The following is a 17,331-nucleotide window of genomic DNA, read 5'->3' on the forward strand; positions in this document are numbered from 1 at the left end:
CCTTTGAATTCTTACTACGATTCTGAATGAGATTATGGCGATACATTTACAGTGTGTTACTTCTATCATATGTTCCCACATGCACTTATATAACGTCTGACACATACCCCACGAGTAATGATATGAGGAATGTTTGTCTCACTGTGTTTGGGGAGAAGAACAGGGAATTCTGCATGAACTGAAGAATGTTATAAGATTGATAATCCACAGGCTTACCTCTGGAAAGTCTTTATTTAATGTCAATATCCTGCTTCTTCTTTATTACAAACGTATGGAGTCAGACGTAAATGCCAGGTATGCCAATGGGGAACATTTACTTTGAAAATAAGTCCGTTTTATACAAATGTTAGAAGGCAGTTCTGACTGATGAATGTTTGCTCTGCTGACAAACCCTTAAAATGGCTGCTCACCTTCACTTCCAGTTGGATGAATGCTTCAGTGCAAAGACAAGCACCGATAAAATCATGTGGACAGAGTGCAGAAAGATCACTAAGAACACTAGACCAACCATAAATTCTCAATCTCTCTTGTAAGACTTGGTGTGCAGCCTGCATCCAAATGCCTCTCTCTCTTTGATAACTTCCAAATCTCCACTAGCACCAGTGCCAGTTTACAGCCCTTTATTGGGCCTGTGGACTCAGTGCTCTTTAAGTGGTGGGGGCAAAATTGTGGCACCAATAAATTCCTAGGTGGATGTGAGTTTAAGGAATGTGCTAATTAAAACAAAAATCTGTACTTTACTTACTTTTTTAAAATAATTTTTGGCTTTTTGAGAGTGACAGCAGCATCATGGGGTATTGGGTTGGTGACAGTAGGCAGTGGTCCCCAGTTACTGATGAAGGTACGTTATGTGGATGCTGATCTTGTTATTCCAATTTTACATATTAATCAGACATTTATGACAATTGCCAGAAATAGAGAATGGAGAAACAGAGGAAAAAACAGGCCAACTATCGGACCATCCATACATGGTAAAGGGTAAAGGTAAAAGTAGAAAACTGTACACTTCTTAGGACAGCTTATATTCAAATGTGCACATATCATATAGGGAGATGCCACTGCAGTAAAGGCAACTCAATTACTTCCAGTACTTCCCTAGGTTGATCTAACTAATAGTCAGACTAGATGTCTAAATTCTAGTTCTTGAGAATCTCAAGAAAGACTTATTTGCAATGAATTCTGGGTAAATTATGCCTTTTTCCAATTAAAAAAACAAATGTAATATATACAATGCAATAAATAGTTTTAATCCCTTAATCTGTACCGATTTATAACGACTGTGGCTGAATTCCATTTAGCTGCTTCAGTTTCAGGGTCCAGGTATTGTTAATGCTGTTACACTGCCATGCTTTACTGCGACATTTGAAAAGAAAAGAGCCATCTTTAATGTTACTAGTAACACCTTTGAGTTAAAACTGTTAGATTTAGCTTTATTTCAGACACATATGTCCATATTAACAAGACAAAAAATGGCTCCTGTTGACAAAACCTCAGTATCTCATTTTAAAACTTTAATAAGATTCAGTTTATACTAAATAAAAACAAAATATTGGCTCCTGTAAGAGCAAGTGGATGGAAAAGATGGAAAAAGGTCACTCATATAGGCTGTACAATGTAAAGATCTCATTTGAATGGTGTTTTTTTTTTTTTTGGTAAGGTTGTACATGGACAGTGTTCAGCAGTGTTGAACTGTCTGTACTATCACAATCAGGACCCTTGATTGCAGCTTTAGAGCACAACCAAATACAGTAGGCTGTAGTACTGTAGCTTTTGATGAATAGTGAGAGTTTCAAATGCTTGTTTTGACAGCTCCTTGGGATCAATTACAGCCACAGCAGGGTGGATTGGTCAAATCTACATGGACTCCTGTGGTGTTTTTGTTGTTGTCAGGTCCTTGTTGATAACCCTTGGATAAGCCACTGTATGTTTATCACAGTAAAGGTTATTTCAAGGAAATTTCAGGAGTGTAAATAAAATATGAATTAGTTGATGGGCAGGATAAAATACTTGGAAGCAAACATGGTATTTTAACTTGATACTCTTCTGACACAGTCCGTGAGCCAGTAGGGCTGGTCAGTAACATCTAAAGGGAATAATGCTCATAGTGATTTTTGGCAAGGTCTACATGAGGGCCCTGGTTTCTTAATCTCCCTCCTGCTGGATTTCAGATCATTACAGCCCACTCCCGCTATGTGTGTGTTCCACCCCTGCCCACACCCGCAAACATTCAGACTTTTCTGTAGGGGAAAATAAATACATTATTTTACAGCTGTGAAATTTCTCCAAATGTCAGGCATGCCTTGCTTTGCTTTTGTTTTGTAAAACCCTGCTTTAATCTTCTTTTCAACTTCATTTGTTGCCTCCATCTCCTTCCTTCTGGTGGGCGCTGGCTAAATCCCGGGACCCTCAGTTTATTTTCTGACCACCTGGCTCACTCCCACCCTCAGCAAAGTCAAAACCTAGTATTATCTCTAGATTTAGGAAATATGTGATGGTGTTGCACTAGTGGTAGCTTTTTTTTATAACTCTTCACTAAAGTAAACATTTCTGGCCAATATACAGTATAACATATACATTCAACCTCGAGTTATTTATTTCATCAGTGATCCCTCAACATTATTGTGTTTTGTCACAGTAATAGCTGAGTTCCAGCTTTTTCTTTCTTCTTTTTGAGAGAAAAACACAGCTTAACTGAGATGCTGGAGCCATAGAATTATCTTCGAAGATTTTTGCAGAGATTTGAATGTGCAGATGCTTTTCTCCTTTGAGTTTGTTTATCAAATGTTGTTTTAAAGTTCTACATTGAAAATTGTGTAACTGGTGGCTCTCGCAGTGCAGTGTTTCAATAGAGTGAATCATTTCATTTTTAGAAAAATATTTGTGTTGTTTATTTTTGAAAGGTGGATACCTGGTTACACATGAAGAGTACGCCTGAGGCAATTTGCAACACGCATACATCTTGGGAGCGAACATTTTTTTGGACAGGACAGCAGCATCGGGTGCTGGCTGGCCTTCCAGTGCACCACCAACTGTTCAGCTTCCTCCTCTCTCTCCATCTTTCATCCTCTGCCAACATGGCTTAGCACTTGTGGGTCCTTCTCCAAACATCATCTCCATGCAAGCCTGGTAGCTGGCTCGCTGTGCATGTTTTGTGAAGCAGTCCTTGCATGGTGGGAGTTGATGACTTTCGATTTCTTCTTTTCGGGCAGAGAAAAGTTGATACTTAGGCGCTTTGAACTTGGTGGTTGATACTGTATATCCCATTAAGGAGAAATGTAGATCCTCTTGTTCTGTGGAGACGTCCCATTCCCGACCCAACTCAGAATGTGTCCTAAGTTTCCCGTTGTAGGCAAAAGCGCTTACAGTATCACGTCCTGTATGCGCATGCAACCCAACAAACCTCTAGGCCAACAGTAGCAGCAACCTTCCTGTTCTAGTGGCACTCCTCTGAAACAATGGGGCCTCAATCTTGCCACAGAATTCCAAAGACAAGACGTCTGTGTCTTCTGAGCAGATAACTACAGAGCAGTATCCTGGTGGCATGGGCAGCATGGGGAAGTAAGCGGCCATTTCTTGCTGACATTGAAGAGCTGACTTGAAGAGCTGTGATTCTGTTACATTTGTCATTCACAGTTGCATACAGAATCTTCCCTTCCCTTCCTCTATTCATGGACTAAGCCTAACACCATATTTAGTTTATTACATTTTGCAATAAATTTAAAAACTATGTATATAAACATGGTATTTATTCTTTAGGTGTTGTAGAAGAAACTGTCAGTAATAGATAACAGATGCTAATTTTAACAACTTTTTTGAGAAACATGTGGTCTGAACCAGTGTGAATTAGCATTATTCTGTTCTATATTGTTTTGAAAGGTGTTTTTTGAAATGGGGTATAAATCGAGTGATAAAACACTAAAAGCCATCACTGCTGCAATGCTACCACATATTTCTAACACTGGAGATGTATACTTTTCCAAAAATAACAATGAGAATAATTACCCCCAGATGGTACAGGTGGCCTGGCTCATGGAATAAGAGGAAATGTCCCTAAAAATACAGTACAAGGGCAGGTTTCATCAGCTTCTTATCCAACCGTAAACAGGTTTATAGTGTGTATGAAGACATAAATGAAAGGCCAATAATAGTTTTATGTCCCCTTTGTCTAAAATAAAAAAATCTGATTCATGTTTATAGTTTGAACAGTGATGATCCCATATAACTTCTTCTCCCTCATGAGTCCATTACATCCTGTGATTTTATGAAAAGCGATGATACAATAACAAGATTTCTCTCAGTAGACTTTTGGAGACGTAACTACCCAGCTGGAATGGAGAGTGACTTAAGCACATACTGGTCTTGTGAGTGAGTTTCTGGAATATGCAATAAAACAAAAAATAAAACAAAAAACAATCTCATTTGAGGAAAAAATGCAATGACAGGAAACAGTTTTATTCCCACCATCAACACCTTTAATGAGCAAATTATGTTCTCACTGCTGTATATTTCCAGTGAGTTATGAGTTACTGTTGTCTCTAAAATCGTCTTATTGCTCACTCAGCAACATTGTTGGCAAACCACAAAATTATGAGCCATGTTTTCCTCTTTCTCTTTCTCAAATGAAGCCCTAACACTACAGACCAGTGTGAAATATCTTTGTGACTTTGCGGTTGGTGTTGCAGAGATGTTAACTAAACATAACTGCAATAAAAGACAAATATGCTGAATAGTTTTGAAAACAATTGTAATGCTGGATCTTAAACTTGGCAGAGAGGGACAACGGCCTCGGAGCCCCACATCTCCACCTCCAAAGCTCCAGGCTCACCGTGTGATGATTAGTTAGTGGTATTTTAATTTATTGCAATTAGTTTGAGACCATGCAGTAAAGCAGAATGTAAACTGATAAGAACATTAAGGAGGAATTTTACACAGTCATGGGGCCCTGGGATGGCCAATATATTATTTCAGCCGGTATCATGCTTACATATCCCTATATAAACATATGTTTAATAAAATGAATAACACAATAACATAAACTGATTTAAAGATAGCAATCCCTGGGAAGCACAGAAGAATGAATACATATGTTTCTGGGGCTCAAGACAAAATATAATGAATCTGGCATGTATAGTCTGCTGTGTGCACTGCAGGGGCCCACAGGTCAGTTTTGACCTGTGGACCAAGGACGCCTACTGGGTTATTCAACCGTGCAAACACACACTCAACAACATCGCCCGTAACCAAAATCATGTGCATCAGTACCTCAGCGGACACACTTATCACCATTAAGAGTGAAGACTTTGTTGATGTGGGGGTATTTGTATGCTTCGGCAATCTGCAAGTTGTGTTCTGGATGTTGCACGAAGATGGAATTGTTGTGCTAAAAACTCCTTCCACACAGCAATAACACCCGAGCTGACAGGAATGAATCTTTCATGGGGCGAAGATGAGCATGTGGCCCAAAACTAAAAACAAATGGTCCGAGCTGTCCCACAATTATTTAGAATTGATAAAGAGTCTTGTTTTTGCATAGCATGTGCTGCAAAATCTCAGGTACTCTTAATAGATGGAACCCTGTGGAGTAATCTGTGAGGATCCTGTTAAACAGTTGTTAATAGATCGTTGGATCCTGACACTTTTGGCCGTAATCTATGGGGGTACTTGAAGTACTTGCATCTCCAGTGACTTTGTATTTATGGTTAGTGTTTCTTCTCCCCGGGGTGGTGTTTTTCCTGTGGAATATGTGCCAAATTGCTGATTTCTTAGACAACTGTAGGAGACAATAAATTGAGATCTAGGATTAAAGATGGAAAACCACAAAATGGTGTTGAATCCTTCAGCGCTGTTTTTTTCCCCTTGTGCACTAATGAATAACAGTGAGACAACTGAGTTCCGGACCTTGAGTGAGTTTGGGATTCAGTTCACACAGACACACTTCTGCTGCAGACTGGTTCTCCTCCAAGATTGTCACTACTATCACTGTATACCGCAGCCTTGTTATAATTTAAGTCCAGTAAAGAATACCATCTGTGACCCAGATGTTAACAAAAAGGTAGTGCCACCATTGCAATTAGAAACTGTCACTACCAAATTATAAATATTAACAGGTTTTATAATAGACAAACACTAGACAACAACTATATATATACTTCTAACAAAATTACTCATGTTTTTTTATGCTGTTAGGGGTTTCTTTACCTTCATCTTTTCTTGACATTGTTTTGCAAGTCACAAGTCAGGTCCAAGTCAGAAACTTTGAATTTCAAGTCTTAAACAAGTAGTTATTTTTGTCTGTCTGCTGGTCTGCACATTTTCCTGCTTGTGCAATACGATTGGCTGCTGTCAGATTTATTCAAAGTCTTGCCAGTTGCTAAGAAGAGGTGATTCGCTACACATTTTTTAGTAATATAATATTTAATCTTTGGCCTTGTGGAGTCATTCCAAGTCAATAGGCTCAAGTCAAGTTTTCTATTGTCAAGTTGAGTCTAAAGTCACCAGCTTCAACTCAAGTCTCTGTCAAATACAGCAATTTTGGTCATTTTTGGTTGATACAGTCAACACTTCTTACTAGTGCTATAATTGTGTGTTTGCTCTTGTGTAGTAATATTATGAAATATATCAATGTATGTATTAGTTGCTTTTAGTCTCCTGTTCATTTGTCACTGGTAAGGTACCATAAGTGCAGATCCTTCAGTTATCAGCCAATTACAGCTTTCAAAAAAAAAAAATTTTTTTTTTATCCCTTTCTATTTTTTTCTTTGCATTTGATTTGATTTATTTTTAATCTTATTTTACTTTCCGCTGTTTATTACTTTTCATGTCACTATAGCACTGTTAACCTTAGACTTTTTCTTACATTTACAATGCTCATTCAGTATTGTTTTCTTCAAATTGAATGCTTTCATTGTACAATACAAATAAAATGTACAAATGCATTTAGTGTGGCAGTATGAATGGAGCTTGTTTCCAGACGTCTGAGTCTCTGCCCAAGCCTGTGATTTATTCAGCGATTTATATAGAATAAGTGAAGTGAAACAAAATGGCTCTTCACTCTGATAATGAGGCTTTTATGAATAAGGCTTCGCTTGGATGGGCTCTGACACACTCACACACATTTGATTGTTGATTTGTAAAGCTCTTATTCCCATTTGAGAGAAAAAACATCATCTCAGTCCATTATCAAGGAGCACTGTGTTCAAGGTTTAGAGAAATGTCCTGAGAACAGAACATCTAGTTCCCATAATCTCGGCTTCAGGTGCAATAGCTTTGCCTTTGGAAATTGTTAATACACTGCCACCTTCTGGTCATAAATATCGTTTGCTTTAAAACTCAAGAAATCACATCAGCTCAGTACATTATGAATAACAAGGTTCAATATTTACATTTGAGGGGAGCAGATTGTTCCCTTTTCAACGAAACATAATACAGACAAATACAGACAAAGCTTGATATCTTGAGGTATTTATGGTCAGTGTTGGGCAGTAACTTACCATAATATAACAGTAATAATATTACTTTCCCCAGTAACTAGTAGTGTAACTAATACATTTCATTAATGATATTGAAGTAGACAGAAGTCGGTCTGTCCATTTTTCTACCCTGAGCTTGTGCGTCTGCAGATGCTTCAGAGCAGAAACTGAAAATGTGTCATTGTGGATTTTCTGCTTCGGTTTCACTGATGACCACTAGTAGGCCTCATGACCTTGTCCCCTAGAGTCAAAAAAGCACACAGTCTTATAAATGAATGTTTTACATTTTCTAGTTAACATCAGCTGGCAGTTTAAATGTGAAACTTTGGGATGAAACTTTTTGTTCTTGGAGCAGTAAAATAAAGAGTGAATGTGGGAGGACTAGAGGGTTGTTTACCTTGTTGTTTCATAGTTTGATTTAAGAATCCTCTGTCATCGTCCGCCTCTTCATTTCCATCTGTATGTTTTTGCTCAGATCCGTTCACATCTGTCTCTCCTTCTGTGTGTGTGTTGGTGTCTGTTGTTATCAAAGCTGTTAACTGGAAAATATCCTCAAAGCTCTCAGTAGAAAGTGGCCGGGATCTGTGTAAGAGGTAATCATTTCAATGCATGTATAAATGTATAGAACAGTACAGTAAATTATTTTCTCTATTATTTCTGTGCAAAAGACACATCTTTACTTGACTTTCTTCACCAGGTGTCTGATGTGGTTTTCCTTCTCCTCCAGTGTCTTCTTTAACATGTCAACGTCTCTCTGATTTTCCAAGAGTTCCCTCTGAAGACGATGGTTAGTCTCCTCCAGAGTCTCACAAAAAGCCTGAATTCAGAACGACAGCCAATGGATTACCAAACACATTTAGCCAGTGAGGCAATATTTTGTGAAGAAAGAAACCTCACCCTACTGTCCTCCAGACTGTCAAAAGGACCTGGCGGGTCAACCAAAGACAGAAAGTGTTTGACAGCTTCACTGGGGAGAAAATAGATTATAAACTCCAAATCAAACAAGGTTAAGTGCGATCTCTGAAGGAATCAGACTTGTTAGGGCCACAACACCCACCTGCTGATGATGTCTTTGTGTAACGTCAGGTTCTGCAGGAACGTCTGCAGCCCAGTCTGCCTCTCCTCTAGAAACGCTTCATCATAGTTGTCTTTGAACCAGCGCTTAGAAGGCAGGGCTAGGCTAAAACTGGGAAACAACTCTTTAAGCTGCAGCAAAGCAATGAAGGAAAGGGTTAGAAAACAGAAAAGAAACATGGCAACAATATCAGGGACAGTCAAAAGTGTTCATGGTGCCAAAAGCACTCACAGTGAGGTGTAGACAAGCGGAATAAAGATGAATGTGTGCTGGACTAAATACAATGTTTGGAAGCAGCAAACTGTGTAATCCTGAACATCTGTCCAACAATTTGGACCCTGTGCTCTGAACTTCACATGGAAAAGAACAAAACAAGTGAGGATTCTTCCTCTCATGATCATTTCAAGTTTTACATGAGGAAATATTAGAGGATTGTCATGAAAAAACTGCCCAAACCTCTGTCCATTCGCCATGACACCGACTTTTTACTGGTGTTAACTGAAGACCATAACGTACTTGGTTCTCACCTTGTCACTGAGCTTGCAGAAGTCAGTGTATCTTCTGAAGATCACCCAGCTGTCTCCTTGACACCCTGTCACCAGGATCTTATAAACCTACAACGCAGAAGCCAACACAAGCACCACAAATAAGCTGTAATATCAGAAAGCATCTGCACATTGTCAGTATCTTTGGAAAATGGGGAGTTTAAAGAGCAGCTTCTGTTGCAAAACACTCGGACACGCTCACATGTGTGACTGATTTTGCTCACATACACACACACACACACACACACACACACACACACACACACACTAGTTATATGTAAACAAGAGTCATATGATGCCCATATGACATGGCACCATCCTGATCACATGATCAAAGGATCAAAGTCCATGCGTCTACAAACATCCATTCATCTTGTGTCCATCTGAAAACACAAAGACTTGTTAACTCCTTACAGTAAACTTGGCCCTCTCCTCTAGGATCTCGAAGCCCAGCAGTGTCGGGGTAATGGGCCTCTCTGCCCACCCATCACCCTCCAGCAGAGTGGAGGACCCATCCAACACGTCTCCTCTGGATCTACACCAGGAGTCATCTGGGGTGAGAGCCCCAGCTGCAGCACCCCGTGGTCCAACTCCTCTCACCGAGGAAATACTTCCTGGAAGCGAGGGCTCAAAGTTTATGGATGAAGCAGTATGTATTGGAGACCCCCTCTTGGTCCAAGACCTGCACGCTCCAGACCAGTTCACTGGGACTGGAACAAAGGGGACAGCCATCTGTGGTGGTCCTGACCTGGTGAGCTTTTGGTTCCGTTAACAAGCAGAAAGAGTAAATTCATACAACACACAAAGACAGACAGAGTGTAGTAACCTACTTACAACAGCAATTTTTGTTCCTTGCCTGAGCTGTGCAGGGGATGTTTTGCTGACAGTCTTGCTGGATCATCAAAAACACAAGGCACATTGTGTGAGATCCACGTAAGCAGCAGTTAAAACGTGGTGGTAACTGATTTGTGGACACTCTCGGATTCACAAGGGTTTCAGATTACAAGAGACATTGCAAACATGTGCTTAAGTGTGTGTCATAAATGTATGTTGGCCATCCCCCAAGAGATCCCTTCCTGTTTCGATAGAACACAAACAACAAACCTACAATGAAACGTCATAAAGTGAACAAATGTATAGTAATAATATTTTGATTGGAAATGTATTAAATCTGGACCTTTTATGATACAATTGTAAATAGTGAAATAAGAAGGCAAGAATAAGGTTATTAGAACAGTATATAGGCACTGTATGGATCGCTCTTAGTAACACTGTATATATTTAATATAAGCCTAATGGTATTTGGTATTTATTTATTGTTTATTCTTCTATGATGAAATTATATTGCCCCACAAGTGTGACATTCTTAGGATTTATAGTTTTACTATAGCCAATGGTAGTTTCTGCACTTCTGATTTACTTAAATATTTCATTCTATTCTATCTATCTATATTATTTTTGTCTTATTTGCATAGACTATTTCATAATAATTGTGTGCTTCTGGTCTATATTGTATAAATTGTATCTGTGTATGGTGTATTATTATTATTTATTTTTTTTACTATTGCTTAAAGTAGCTTGTAGAGATGTGAGGCTTAACTTTAATAGCATGAAGTTTTTACACTTTTTTAATTTTAGATGTATTCACACATCGCATCAACAACAGCTCTGAGGGAAAACCCCACGTTTGGGAAATGCCCAACATTTAAAAAACCCCGTTATTACCAGTGTAGTTCAGGCTCAGAGGACGGCTTTGTTCAAATGAAACTGAAACAAAAAAGTGACTTTAAAGCCGTAACGTAGTTATTCAAACGACCTATACATACTCCATCATCACATTTAGACCTGTCCCTGTCTGTAGGTCCTCTCTGAAACAGGAACTTCTGTATGTGCTCACTGGTCTGTTTGGAAAATCAGCCCCACAATAAAATAAAGTTGAGCTCAACTGTCTGCGGCCAAACCACCTACGGCCTTGAACGCATCTCGCAAAAAACCCGGAAGCGTGTCGTCATTAGCAACAACAAACCCACCTGCCCTAAAGACACGGAGCTCCGCAGCTCGCTGCTGTTGTTGTTGTGACTCTGTGACTCTGTGACTCAGTGACAGCTGGGTACGTGAAGCCTGGCAGCATATCGTGAATAAACGGGCACATGAACGCGCGTAAGTTCCGTTAAACTCTAGTCGTTCGGGTGCACGGAGGTCTTCGTCCGGTGCACCGTTTATCGGTGTCTTTTAGCAGTCGTCCTCCTCCTCCTCCTCCTCCTCCTCCTCCCCCCCTCCGCTACATTAACGTTAGCTTAGCCTGCTAGCAGTCAGCGACATTATGGCATGCCTTTAAGAGAGAGCTCTTCCTCATTGCGTTTACCAGAAAGGGGCAGTTCTGCTTTCAGCGGCTCTCTTCGTGGATGATAAATCCTCAGAGACTTCCCGGTAAAGGCTCACTACCTGCTATGGAGCCGTCCGCGGCTATGGGCTGTGTGAACATTGGCAGTCTGACCAGCACCTTGCCGGTGATCCCCTACCAGAAGCTGACAGACCTGTACTACCTGAGCAGGGGGGGCTTCGGCACCGTGTTCAAGGCGCAGCACTGCGACTGGAGGACCACTGTGGCCATCAAGTGCCTGAAACTCGACTGTCCTGTTGGAGAAAGGTACCCCGTGTGGATGTGGTCGCCTCATTTAACAACAGTTTAGGCCATGCACAGTGTTTGGAAGACTTTTACACTGCCGTCAGTGTAAAGATAGAGGCACTTTTCCTTGTGTTGTTCCAGTGAGGGGTTACAGAAAATGTAATGATGAAAATGACAACTGGTTGAGGTGGAAGTCACGTGAATCAGATGTTTTCATAGTGTTGCAGGTGTTGTTTCATTGTTTCATTGTTTCATTGCTCTGTCTATGTGTGTGTCTGGATGACATTTCTATATGATTTGATCTTACTTCACTGTGTGTTGTGTAAGGAGAGAAAGTGTATCTCTGGTCTCACAGAGCTCCCTGTACAACAACAAGGGACAAACAGCTGCTGTAGTTTTCAGGCAGTTATTTATATTTGAGTGTTCAAAGCTTATATTCCCCTTTTTTTAAAAACATAACAATATGTTTTGATAATGATTGATTACATGTGGTTGATACAGAATAATGGCAGCTATTTAATGAACAGGATGTTTCGTGGTTAAAGTCCTCATGTCAGTGCTCTATTGTTGGCAACTATGTGACTGAAAACACTGTTGCTAAGTTATCTTACACATATCTTCCCACATATATTCCGATATTGATATATTGGCTAATATCAGCTGGTATATTGGCTTGGCTCATTAATCCCTCAGGCTTTAATAGGCCCTGTTGTTGTTGTTGTTGTTGTTGTTGTTGCATCATTACTTTCTCTTTGAACCAGCTGCCAGGTTGCTTCATTCAGCTCAGTTCAATTGAATACGCCTTTACTGGCATGGCGTCTGACGTGTAGTGACTCTTACGTATTTTGTGTACAGCGACCCTTTACTCCCCTGTGTAATGATGCAGTGACAATTTAGGATGGACAATAACTTTGATGTATTTGTTCAGCACATATAAAGACGTTGTTGGCCTTACCTAAAACATAACAGTGGGTCACAGGTCACTGCTTTAAGCATCAGTTTGATAGTTTCACTAGTTAAGTAAGTTAATATCCAGATTAATATTCTGGTAATGATTTTAACCAAATCACCTAGCCCACATAGCAGTCACCTTCAGAGATTCATCCCTGTGTCATGCTCCCTCTAACACTTCAGATGTCATCACTGTTTTGGATTTTCTGTCACCGTCTGAGAGTAAAGACTGACTGATCACCGGCTGTGTTTCAGAGAGAGGAACTGCCTGCTGAAGGAGGCAGAGGTGCTCCACAAGGCCAGGTTCAACTACATCATCCAGATCTTTGGCATCTGCAACGAGCCCGAGTTCTTCTGCATAGTCACAGAGTTTATGAGCAATGGCTCTCTGGACCTGTTGCTCCACGAGGTAGTTCAGTGTCATCCATCATTATAACACCAAGAGCTGTTCATTCTAGTCCTCACATAATAATCCAAGGCTCAGTCTTAAGGAATTAAACGGATTAGGATTTAAAAAGACAGCAGCTTTCCTTAGCTATGAGGCAAGGCTTTATTGTCTAATATGTAACTAAATGGAGAGAAGTGGTTTGATTTGACTTACTCACTATTGAACCACATAACATAAAGTTGTATGTGTTATCCAGTAACACAGTCACAGATATATTGAGAACACCTTAAACCCTCTGTAGTTCTTGTTTTTCCACTTTTCTTGCCAAAATGGCTTGCGTGAAAGAGTCTTTGTTCTTTTTGGCAAGTTGCTCCATATCTAGCTCTGTCTCCTTTATGAATCACTCATCATGTGCCTCTATGCCATTGAATTCCTGCCTGTAAGACGGCAAAACTGAAACTTGGACATGATGACACTTTGAAACAAGCAGGGCAACAGAAGCCTAGCCATTAAGAAAGCAGACAAATATAGTTAAGGGAAATTCCTACTTGTATTGGGGTTGTAAAATTTCTAACCCTTTATCATTTTATGCTCTTGCATAGCTTTGGTTTATAGTCTAAATAAAGCTGAACACATCCCTTCTCTCTGCACTTTTTAAACACATGTTCTATTGACACTTTTATTGACACTTTTATTGATATTTCTTCCCCTGTCTGTTGTCTCTGCCTACAGAAGGACATGTACCCTGGGCTTGCCTGGCCTTTGCGACTCAGGATTCTGTATGAGATTGCCCTGGGGGTCAACTTCCTTCACAACATGAACCCACCCCTTCTACATCATGACTTAAAGACACAGAACATACTGTTGGACGGGGAATTTCATGTGAAGGTATGTGTGCTGGTAAGAAATTGTTACCGGATGAACTGTACGTGAATGTGAAAACAAATGTGTGAGTGCGGTTGTCTACTCATGTTACTTTCATTATTACAGTGTGTAATAGTGTGTGTGTGTGTCTGTGTGTGTGTGTGTGTGTGTGTGTGTGTGTATGGTAACGTATTATCTCACATGTTCAGTGAATTTCCATGTTGACCATCAGAAACCATACTTTACTGTGAGAGCTGAAACAATTATTGGACAGAAAATAAATCAGCTAATTAATTAATGAACTATTTTGATGGTCTTTTCAGTCATTGTTCAAGTAAAATGCCATAAATTCTCTGGTTTAAGGTTCTCAAATGCAAGGATTTGCTTCTTTACTTTGTCATATATGGCAGTAAACTGAATATCTCTGGGATTTGTACTGTTGGTCTGTTAAAATAAGAACAAATTTTAAACAAAATTATTAATCGAGAAGATAATCAGCAATCGATAATGAAAATAATTGTTAGTTGGGGCCCTAACTAGTCTACCCTTTACCTTGTAGAAAAAGTGCAGCTTTAAAAAAAAAAAAAAAAGAAAGTGAGTGAGTCCTTATTAACCAGAAACAGGACAATAGCTGAAGTTTTCGGAGCTCAGCTGTCATGTAAAAAACTTAAACTTCAACTTTAAAAACCTTTTCAGATTGCAGACTTCGGCCTCTCAAAGTGGCGGCAGCTATCCGTCAGTAAAGGCTCAGGGTCCAAGCCCACAGAAATGGGGGGCACAGTGATCTACATGCCCCCTGAGAGGTACGAACCATCCAAGAGCCGCCGGGCCGATGTGAAACACGATATGTACAGGTGAGACCCAATAACTAGTAATTAGAAATAATTATTATCCTTAACACGAGTTCAGAGTTATTACAGTTTAGTATTTTTCATTGTTTTCAATTTAGTTTAGTTTCCAGAGTGGGTTTGTTTGTATCATTTTGTTTTTTCTTATTTAAAAATGTTTAGTTTTAGTTTAGTTTTTATTAGTTCTTTTTAAACTATAATATGTGGGGTGTTGAAAACAGATTGACTCACAGTCATTCAGACATTTTAGTGAACTGTAATTACCCTACAGTTTCATCTAAATATGTTTTAAGTACATGATGTTCAGTCGCTCAGTGGTCAGATTATTGTGCAGAATTTGTGAATGGATAAACTCTTGATGACTTTTGCACTATTTAAAAACTAACAGATTAAATATTTACTCTGATAATGTTAACGTAATAGAGTAATATCTTACTCTGATAATGTTTAACTGTTAATAGAGTTAAAATTTACTCTGTAATGTTTACTGTAAGAGTAAATATTACTCTGATAATGTTTACTTAATGAGTAAATATTTACTCTGATAATGTACTGTAATAGAGTAAAGTATTTACTCTGATAATGTTTACTGTAATAGAGTAAATATTTACTCTGATAATGTTTTCAGTATTTGAGAGTAAATATTTGCCCTATATTTGATATCAGCACGAGGTTTTCCTGACTGACAAGGTGAGACAATGTGCCAGCATCGGGTTGGATTGTTAGCATACCAAAACTGTTGATCGTGCCAGGAAAATGGTCCGATTCCAGGAATCTGTCAGAGAGAGGGAGTGGTGACTATTACAAAATAAGTTTAAAAAAACGTCTGATGAATCCACTTTCCTTTGTGGCTTAATGTGAATCTTTTGTGGATTGTGGCTGATGCAGTCTCTTAGGCTCTTCCTCAAAGCAGCCGCTCTGGTTAGCTGGTTGTAAAGTCCCTCGGCTCAGGAGGGGAATACCAGTCCAACAGAATGATGTAACTCTTATTTCCCTTAACTGATTCTCTGCATGGTGTTTATATTGTAGCTATGCCATCATTATGTGGGAAGTGCTGTCCAGGCAAATTCCGTTTGAAGGTAAAATTTTTTATTATATCACACTTGATTTGTCACACTTCTGTTCAGTTGGAGTTTGAGCTTTCGTGGTGATACCAGACTAACCACTGATTTATGTGTGTGTTTGTGTGGTCAGAGGTGACCAACCCCATGCAGATCATGTTTAGTGTGCTACGTGGGATGCGTCCTGATACGAGTCTGGACAGTCTGCCCGCTGACATCCCCAGCAGAGAAACCCTCATTGGTTTAATGACCTGCGGCTGGACCTCTAACCCTGATGAACGCCCTTCCTTTCTCAGTAAGCTCACACAGGAATTCATTTCTGGCAGAGGATTACAGATTCCACCCTCTCAAATGATGACTGAATCGGTTTGACCTTTGTCTCAGTTCGGGATCACATCATTCTTCATCTTGAGTAGTAGGCAAATTTGAGGGACAAAGTATCAGCTTCCTGTTATATCGCTGAACTCTTTTTGTAAACAATGAAACCTGTTCATGGATCATTAACTTCAGGACAGCAAATGGTAAAGCTGAAAACCTGACAAAAACTTGGTATTTTAAGCTTTGATAACATGATAAAAATGTGGTTAAGACAAGTATATGTATGTGTATAAGTATAATACAAATTCACAATCAAAATACTCACTTTAACTACTCTTTATAACCAAAACTGATCAAATCAAAGCCACTCTTTGAAATTCAGAAGATAGAGCAGATTCATGAATGTGGTGTTGTTTTCCATTCAGTCATTTCATTCAGACATTTATAGAAATGTTTCATCTCATTTCCAAATCATGGACAGTACCTACTTACTTACTTAGATTACCACACATCAAGACAATAATCTTTGTCAATTACAAGACAAAAAAGAGTGCACTTTATCTTCTTTCTTTCATTTTCACTCTCTCTCTCTTACACACACAATATGCAGAGTCACTGCATCACAGTTACATTACATACTGCAGCATACGTGACGGAAAGAATGAAAGGCTTGATCATCATTGTCATCATTTTCTTGCAGTAAATGTGCTGAAACCATAAAACTCAACTTGAGTCACCAATGACTTCACCCCCAGTTAAGGGAGTTATGGCAAACAAATCACAAAAAAGTGACACCAGTTAAAGCTGTTTTTGTCCTTTATTGTTAGTTGATTTCACAGTGTGATATACCGTTAAGGTGTGATGTGTTTACTGCCATTTCAGAGTGTTTGATTGAGCTGGAGCCCATGGTGAGGAAGTTTGAAGAAATTGACTTCCTGGAGGCCGTGTTGGATATCAAGAGGTCAAAGGTCAGTCAGAAGACAGTTAAAAGTGATTAAACATACAATATGTAATTGCTGCCACTAGAGGGTCTTTCACATCAAAACAAAACATAAGATGAACTCTGATGACATTGTGAAGTAGCGTGGAATCACGGGAGTTGTCTTGACCATCAGTGCCGCCATTGGAAGCAGCGTCTCCTGGTTAGTTTTCCTTCAGTGTTTATTGTTCAGGAGGTTTTTAC

At 39.4% G+C, this 17,331-nt stretch overlaps 2 protein-coding genes across 3 annotated transcripts in view; one reads left to right on the forward strand and one right to left on the reverse strand.

The window, feature by feature from the left end:
• Window positions 1-7,351: 7,351 nt before the first annotated feature.
• On the reverse strand, window positions 7,352-10,964 carry LOC118334782 (sorting nexin-16-like). The gene is made up of 7 exons (XM_035670847.1): window positions 9,504-10,964; window positions 9,072-9,158; window positions 8,527-8,675; window positions 8,367-8,436; window positions 8,150-8,286; window positions 7,867-8,051; window positions 7,352-7,710 (listed from the first exon to the last, which is right to left on the reverse strand). The coding sequence occupies exons 1-7, from the start codon at window positions 9,819-9,821 to the stop codon at window positions 7,673-7,675; spliced, it is 984 nt and encodes a 327-aa protein (XP_035526740.1). The 5' UTR covers window positions 9,822-10,964; the 3' UTR covers window positions 7,352-7,672.
• A 359-nt stretch (window positions 10,965-11,323) lies between these two features.
• Window positions 11,324-17,331, forward strand: part of LOC118334781 (receptor-interacting serine/threonine-protein kinase 2-like) — a 10,413-nt gene continuing 4,405 nt past the window's right edge. The window contains exons 1-7 of one of the 2 annotated variants that reach the window (XM_035670845.1): window positions 11,324-11,739; window positions 12,925-13,078; window positions 13,790-13,957; window positions 14,618-14,775; window positions 15,799-15,848; window positions 15,964-16,125; window positions 17,031-17,116. In XM_035670845.1, the coding sequence (XP_035526738.1) occupies window positions 11,495-11,739; window positions 12,925-13,078; window positions 13,790-13,957; window positions 14,618-14,775; window positions 15,799-15,848; window positions 15,964-16,125; window positions 17,031-17,116 (1,023 nt within the window). In that variant the 5' untranslated portion in view covers window positions 11,324-11,494. The remainder of the gene's footprint in view (window positions 11,740-12,924; window positions 13,079-13,789; window positions 13,958-14,617; window positions 14,776-15,798; window positions 15,849-15,963; window positions 16,126-17,030; window positions 17,117-17,331) is intronic. The other variant, XM_035670846.1, reaches the window with a different exon arrangement.

Source organism: Morone saxatilis, unplaced genomic scaffold, assembly GCF_004916995.1.
Source record: "Morone saxatilis isolate NCDOM2014 unplaced genomic scaffold, NCSU_SB_2.0 Contig23, whole genome shotgun sequence".
In the NCBI taxonomy this organism is placed as follows: Eukaryota; Metazoa; Chordata; class Actinopteri; family Moronidae; genus Morone; species Morone saxatilis.

Excerpts from the sequence above, each read along its gene's own strand:
- LOC118334782 (XM_035670847.1), bottom strand. The coding sequence starts at position 9,821 with ATGGCTGTCCCCTTTGTTCCAGTCCCAGTGAACTGGTCTGGAGCGTGC. Across the intron at positions 9,159-9,503 it reads AGGAGAGGGCCAAGTTTACT|GTTTATAAGATCCTGGTGAC; the intron begins GTAAGGAGTTAA and ends TCTGCGTTGTAG. Across the intron at positions 8,287-8,366 it reads ACAGTCTGGAGGACAGTAGG|GCTTTTTGTGAGACTCTGGA; the intron begins GTGAGGTTTCTT and ends TTCTGAATTCAG.